Source organism: Lepisosteus platostomus, chromosome 16 (genome assembly GCF_059453375.1).
Source record: "Lepisosteus platostomus isolate fLepPlt1 chromosome 16, fLepPlt1.hap1, whole genome shotgun sequence".
Lineage (NCBI taxonomy): Eukaryota > Metazoa > Chordata > Actinopteri > Semionotiformes > Lepisosteidae > Lepisosteus > Lepisosteus platostomus.
In genome coordinates, this window is record NC_142626.1 from 25889039 (window position 1) to 25897023 (window position 7985).

The following is a 7985-nucleotide window of genomic DNA, read 5'->3' on the forward strand; positions in this document are numbered from 1 at the left end:
GTGTTCTGGTTTAATTAACATAGGAGTTCTTAATCTTTCCATATCAACCTTTTTTCTACCTAGATCTCTAACCTTAAAATGCTGCTTAACAGCCTCCTTTAAAAACTCTGCCTTTTCTTCAACAATACGTTTTGATGGTGCCAAACAATAATCTTTGTCTTCTCTAGATGTAGCTGGGATTTACTCTGGCCTACAGACAACACTTTTTAAGTTAACAATCAGCTGTTCTAGACTAAGCCTTTTCCCGTCCTTTGAAAAATTGAAAACTCTATTTTCATTTTTCATTCCTATCACAAATCTCCTGAACTTCAACTGTGCTGTAACTGCAGGAATCTTCTTGTCCTCATCTAAATTCCTCAGTTGTGCATCTATTTCTTCCTCGCTGTTCCAAAGTCCCCCATACTTTCCTATCTCTACCGCTAGTACTTCCTTTGTCCTTATACAGATGCAGCCATTCAAAATGGGTGGGGGTATTTCGCGGTATACCCCTGTGGGCGTGTCGCAGTATCACGTAGTATCACGGGGTTAATCGCATCACTTGACGTCATGCCGGAAAGTATCCACCATCACCAATAAAGCTTAACCTCTCATGTACAGCATTTGAGCTTTTAAATTTAAACAGTGTATTACAGCATGTTAATCATCAGTCATTAAAAAGTTGGTATATTTTATGAAAGCAAGATTGCTCAGTTGGACAAAAGTACACAACCTATCTTTATCAGAAATATTTATGCATCAAAGCCTTTACCGAAGATATTACTAATAGTATTAATAATGAATGATTTTGGACAAGCTGTAAACTCAAAGTATAATTTCTTTAGCACATTTGTACAAGCACTTGGAATCTGTCCAAGCCCTACTTTGTCAGGCATTTTCTTTTACTGCAACGGACATAAAACTCCCTTGCCTTTAACAGAGCGTTTCATAATTTCTAACTACGAAAATTATTTAAACTGCGACACTTATCATTCAACCAGAGCTCAAAATATCACAAGGATCCTCAAGAGCACAGCAAAGACTGTATTAAAAGATACTTGTATCAGATACATGAGAATCCAGGCTTTTTTTATCAATGCTTTCTTTTCCGTATACCAGATATTATGGAACCACTTCAGAAGGGTGTCAGCCAGTCAGATTCCAGGAATCGGTATTTTTAGGAAAAAATACACACCGGTATTCCATTTCTCCCTAAACATTTTAAGCATCGAAGTCTTTAACATGTGAAATAGCGTATAAAAAAGTGGTAGTTTTAAGCTTTTCTGCTAATACAATATGGAATCACATATCTAAAGAAATTAATAACGATGTGATTATATTCGTGTACTGCGACATTTCTTTGAAAAAATAGAAAAGCGATATTATGGACAATTAATTGACTTTTATATTTCTAAATATCACAACATGATCGAATTTAAGTCATTTTAATAACAATGAATAGTCACCTATGTGTTACAATATAAACATTTATATTGATTTAAATCACATTTTGATTTAAATCGCAAACGCATGTTTAAATATATGTGTTTTTTTATTCACAATCAGACAAATGCAACATAAATTGATATCTTTGTCTTCTGAGTATCTTAATAAACTTTCAGCATAGCTTTCTCCCCATTTAGATTTATTTTTCTTGGGATCTTGGGATCAAACGTGGAAAGATTAGATTGTAATCGTTTTTATTTTTTAAATACATTTTAGAAAAGTGTAATCTATACTAAAAAGCTGTACACCACCTGCTATAAAGATACATATTGTAATACTTTCGAGTTCGGATAGGACAGACACAAGAACTCAGACTTGCGGAGTTAAAACAAGTTAAAGCCTTGATTTTATATATCACCTTTAAAAGTGGCATCTCAAAGCAAAGTAAATACCCAACACTGATTGTACCCATCTGTCATGCTAATAAAGCACCTTGAATTGAATTGAATTGAGGGAGAGAGGGGAGGAGGGCGAGCGAGAGAGCCAGGCAAATAAGATACACTCCACAGACATTCACAACAGCGACATATCATAAAATGTTTGCACATATAGTTAAGTTATTACTTGGTTTTCAAAGTACAATGAAATACAATATTGTTGTTGTTGCTGTTATTGCTGTTTTTATCCTGTAAGGCATTTTGAGAAGCCACCTTTAAAGGCGATATATAAAAGTGCTGATTCTTATGGAATGTGTTCCGCCGGGGATTCAAAAAATCAGTCTACTTTGTCAGGCATTTTCTTTTACTGCAACGGACATAAAAACAGACATTTTCTTTTACTGCAAAGGACATAAAAACTCCCTTGCTTTTAACAGAGCGTTCCATAATTTCTAACTACGAAAATTATTTAAACTGCGACACTTATCATTCGACCAGAGCTCGAAATATCACAAGGATCCCCAAGAGCACAGCAAAGACTGTATTAAAAGAATCGCGTATCTAAAGAAATTAATAAGATATAATTATATTCGTGTACTGCGACAGGGCTGTGTAGGGCTGTTTCACCTCTCTCTTCATGTGACTCTATTCAAAAGCCATTTAGCAAAGTGGGGATGAGAAGAGTGACAAACAAGTATACTTTAGATCTTTTTTTCTGAACCGGGGAAAATCTGATCATGTTTCTCTATAACAATAATAAAAAACATTGCCACAACCGGACTGTTAAACCAACGCATTAGCAAGTCAAAGCCCATTGAGGAGCCGGGCACAATAATTGTTTTGTCCCTTGATTTACTGATCTGCATTAATTACAGAAATCGAGTTCCTGCTCTTTGCAGACAACCTGGTCCTGCTGTCGCCCACAGAACAGAGGCTGCAGCAGAACCTGGCACTGCTGGAGCAGCACTGTCAGACCTGGGCGCTGACAGTCAATCTGGACAAGACCAGAGTTATGGTTTTCCAGAAAAGAAGCCAGACCTCAGGGAAACAGGTACAAATTCACACTTAATAACAACTCATTAACACCTAACAATGGGAGCAGGGCCGAATTAGGCCAGTACCCACTATTGTTAAACATACAGAAAAGAATATTAAAGTATTGGCTTTAGTATTAGCCATACAGAACATTAAAGTGCCCCTTTCCATTCAGCGGGTGTCTGAGCCGCTGTGTCCTATCTTCTGACAGTCGCTGTTGTGAATGTCTGTAGAGTGTATCTTATTTTTAGCACTATATTTTTATATTATATTCCCTATTAATCAAACTCTAAGAGTATGTATCAGCTTGCCCCCCTCCTCCCGCCCCTCTCTGTGTACAGTAGAGCCTCCTGTCTAGCCAGCACATGTCCACAGACATTCACAACAGCGACATATCATAAAACGTTTGCACATATAGTTAAATTATTAGTTGTTTTTCAGGAAGTTAAAAAAAAACACTTGAATTACTTATCCAGTCTCTCGAAATAAAGTTATTTTTCAAGCAATGCAACAAACGTCGGGCAAAGTGTTTTTTTTAATCCAACATTAACAGCCACATCTTAAATCTTGTCAGTCAGCTCTTTTTTCTCTATTTGAATTGTGGCGATCCAAACAACCTGGGATAACAAGTGGTCTCAAAGTCACCGAGCTCACAGAACTTCAACAACAGATGACAATTCCCTTAGTCCTCCCTTAGTCTTCCTGAAATTGTCGGATTATGAATGAATAAAAGCATCTTATTAAAAACACGTTTGCGTTTGTTTGGGAGCTATATTATGTATTTTTCATATGTAAGATATAATGATGTGTTCCCGCTTACACATCGCACGACTTTAAAAGCTAGAAAAACAGATTTTGATTCACATTATCTGGCGAGCCTTGTTTTGTCAAAGGACAGCACAAAAAAAACAGACAATACACAGGGGCGGGAGGGCAAGCGATAGAGTTTTATACCCTCTGTCAAAAAAACCCAATTCACCCGGGGCAGAGACTCTGGGGGGATCATTGTGTGGTCCAGAACGGAGCTCAGTCAATCCAAACAAGTTCAGTAGTAAAGAGAGAAAAGTCAACAATTGATTTAAGGACTTTCTGTCAAAGTGCAATGAAATACAATATTGTTGTTGTTGCTGTTATTGTTGTTTTTATCCTGTAAAGCATTTTGAGAAGCCACCTTTAAAGGCGATTTATAAAAGCGCTGATTCTTATGGAATGTGTTCCGCCGGGGATTCAAAAAAACTGCAACGGACATAAAAACACCCTTGCTTTTAACAGAGCGTTTCATAATTTCCAACTACGAAATTTATTTAAACTGCGACACTTATCATTCAACCAGATCTTGAAATATCACAAGGATCCTCTAGAGCACAGCAAAGACTGTATTAAAAGTATACTAGTGACAAAATAGTATACTTTAGATCTTTTTTTTTCTGAACCGGGGAAAATCTGATTATGTTTCTCTATAACAATAATAAAAAACATTATTTTACATATCACCTTCATGTGATATCACCTTAAGGACAGCACATACAAGGGTTAATTGCACAATGGATTGCGCAAAGAAATTAAAATAGTCTTCTGTAGGTGTGATGGCAGGAGTGGATCGCAGAAGGCATAATCAGCAAATTAGGAAAACAAAGAACAGGACAGGTGAGACGTTTATCCAGAGAGCGAGTGATCAGAAAAAGGAACAGCTGTTACGCCCAGGTTTTAAACTCTCTCTCTGCTGAATGAATAAAAGCATTTTTATTAAAAACGCATTTGCGTTTGTCTGGGTATTTACTTTGTAATCTGTGTTTTACATCTACTGTATTGCTTTGAGATGCTACTTTTAAAGATAATATGTAAAATAAAGTTTTTTATTATTGTTATAGAGAAACATGATCAGATTTTCCCTGGTTCAGAAAAAAGATGATTAAAATCTGTAATCTTTCCACTTGTATGTCATCGGAAAATGCAAGAAGTTTCTGCTTTGTGTAAGGATGGTATCAAAAAGTTATTTAAGTGGTGATGCATCTTTTTATGCTCAGCTACTAAAATTTCCCTTTAGTGGTAAAATTCCATATAAATATTCAAAACTAAGCGGATTAAAATGTTCACAGTAAAGACATTAAATGATTAAATCTTTTCACTACCAACCAATTCACCATGAGTGCTCCTGTCAGTCATTTTGGCCAGCCAATCACTTACCGCGGTGCCCTACGGTGCCCCGCGGTGGCTTGTTGGTAGATTACCGTACCACGGGTTTGTACCGCGCATTTTGAGTGGCTGCATCTGTATTTAGGACCCAGTCTAAGAAATTGGGACTGTAGTTCCCCTTTTATATCTGAGTGAGGTTTGGATCAATATTGCAGGTGGGGTCATGATTTTGAATGGGAGCAAGTGGGATTTAGTTCCACACAGGGCTACACATTCAGACACATCTTTCTAAATTCCTCCTCATCTCAGTGTGTCTTACCCAGTTGCCCAGTAATAAAACTGTGATGAGAAATATAAGATACTTGATCTTGGAAGAAAAGCTTCCCCTCTCATTTTCTTGTCTGACATGTTTAATCCTGCTCCTCACTCTCTTGCTCAACTTTTACTTTGTCCCTTTCTTTCTCTTGTCTTTTGTCCATCTGGCTCAATCATTCTCTTCACAACAGTATCTGCCAAACAAAACAACAAACAATCATTATCTGCCAGGTGTTTGTCCATTAATTTCTATCTAATGTTTTATAATTTTGTTTGATGATTCCACAGTGTTTGCTAATCCAACTAAGTTGGTATCATGAAGAGCTCATTGGTATAAATTAAAAAGAGCAGTGGTCCTAATACGGATCTCTGTGGTACTCCAATAATTAAAGCACCGCAGTTTGACTCATATCTTATCTCTTTTATCTATTTATTAAATAATTCTCAATACAAACATACATTTTCTTTGCCTGTAATTTTAGAATTGATATTTTATATTGAACTTTATTAAAAATCTTACCTTCTCTAAATCCCTGTTGACTTTTCCATGTGTGTAGTCCTCTAGTTTAGTTTTTATAATTTGTCTTTCCATGTAATAAAAATCAGACTTTATTGATCTATAATTGCTTGGTTCAGTTTTGGTATCCAACACGTGGATTGGCACTGCATTTCAATTTCTCCAGTCAATAGTGTCTGTTGGAAGAGTTGTGTCAATGGCTTCTGAATACATGTACTCTGACATAATATAATATGATTTAAGCATTAATATAATTAGCCATAAATACTGTCATGCACAACTTCTTAAATAAATAACAATAAAAATAAAATGACAATCTGCAAGAGTTCAATTTTAAGATCCATTCATTGTGGTTTTTTTTTGTTATTACAGAACCGAGGGATGTGAGTAAATCTAAACATTGAAGAAGATTCCTTAGTGGAGCAAGGTGGCAGAATTCCTTATCTTTAAAGAGACAGAACAAACTCCTCCAGATGTTCATCAAACATCACAGTCTGCAGACCTGCTGATCAAACCCCTCTGAGCAGACTGTGTTTCCATTGTGCTCTAGTATATGTGGAAGGTCAAGATAGGTCTCCCTCCTGCTCTGGGTCTGGACAGTGTGTAATTGGATGAGTATAAGTTTGTTTCTAAGTTCTAGAATTAAAAAAAGATCGTTTCTTAAACATATAATTAGTTCTGTTGGTTTGCTATGCACATTTTGTCTTAATAAAAATTGGATTTTGCATACAGTACATGCAACTTTTAATTTTGTGCAGTTAATTCCTAGGAAGACAGCATGGTAGCACAGTAGTTAGTATTGCTGCCCAACAGCACTGGGACCCTGGACTGAGTTCTGGGATGCTATCTGCATGGGTTTTTATGTTCTCCCCGTGTTTGCATGGGTTTCCTCCAGGTGTTCCAGTTTCCTCCCACAGTCATGTTGGTAGATTGATGGGCTTCTGAGAAAATTGACTCTGGTGTGAGTGTGTGTCCTGTGATAGACTGGAGTCCTGTCCAGCTTGTACCCTGCCATGTGCCCATGGATTCCTGGGATAGGCTTTGGCTCCCTCATCCAATTTCAGTTATAAGGCTCTTTCTGTATGTAGAGTGGATGAATCTGTATGAACAGTTTGTCTATATGAAGGGATCATTGCAGGGATATGGATTTGGACTGACTGTGTAAACTGGGTCCACTCTTGGTTAGGCTGGTACTAATGGGTTGAACATGTATTTTCAGTTTTTCCCGTAGAAAGGTACTGCTGGTTCTTCTGTAGGTCCATGATGGACCTGAACCAGACATAGTGCAGAAGAGGAATGCATGAACATTTGCAAAAGCTTAAATATATAAAGAAATCACATATAGCTGTGTGTTACAAAAGAACATGTTTGCATGCATAATTTAATTTTGAAAGCCACTAAGACATCTGGTGCTCCTGTTGTATTTCTGAAAAAAAAGATACAAAAAGCGTGCTTGTGTGCCAACCCTATTCTTTAGGTAATACAATTATATTTTTATAAACAGTAACACTTTTCAACATTGTTATTAATGATTGTTTAGTTAGAAAAATATTTTAAATTATATTTTACCCTAATTTGTCTTTATTTTTAAATTTTGTATTTTACTTATTTTCTGATAGTCAGATTTAATGTATATTTGAACAAAGTCTTGTAAATTAATATTTGTTTCAAGATGTGGAAGAAGGGCAATAATTTATTAGAGTGAAATTGTACAGTGATGGTTTAAAAAATAAAACTAACTGGTAAGAAAACTATTTTTAATGCTCATTTTTTTTAAATGCTAGTTAAATTAAATGATTTACGTTGCTTGATTAATTTTAGGCAGATGTGCTCGGTGCTGTAAGCACTCCAGCCTCCTCTCTCTCTCAGTTTTGCCTCTTCTCTGATGGAGCTCAGTGGGAGGGGCGCTATTTTCTCAGTGACCTGCTGATCTGCTTCACACCACAAGAAGACAGGATAACGTGATTTTTCCCGTACGAAACACGTTGTTTACAAATTTAAAGTGTCTAAAACATTTAAAAATTAAAAAAACTTACAGCATACACAAAGATTCTAAGCTGATCCCGAAGAAGAAAAATCACTCGTTTTTTTTCGAATAAAAAGTGTTTTTTTAACCATCTAAA

At 36.2% G+C, this 7985-nt stretch overlaps 1 protein-coding gene across 8 annotated transcripts in view; it reads left to right on the plus strand.

The window, feature by feature from the left end:
* LOC148647098 (ribonuclease inhibitor-like) overlaps positions 1–7613 on the plus strand; it is a 465740-nt gene extending 458127 nt beyond the window's left edge. For all 8 annotated transcript variants that reach the window (XM_088609322.1, XM_088609323.1, XM_088609324.1 and 5 more), the window contains one exon: positions 6235–7613. In XM_088609322.1, coding sequence (XP_088465448.1) covers positions 6235–6253 — 19 coding nt within the window. In that variant the 3' untranslated portion in view covers positions 6254–7613. The remainder of the gene's footprint in view (positions 1–6234) is intronic.
* The last annotated feature ends 372 nt before the right edge of the window (positions 7614–7985 follow it).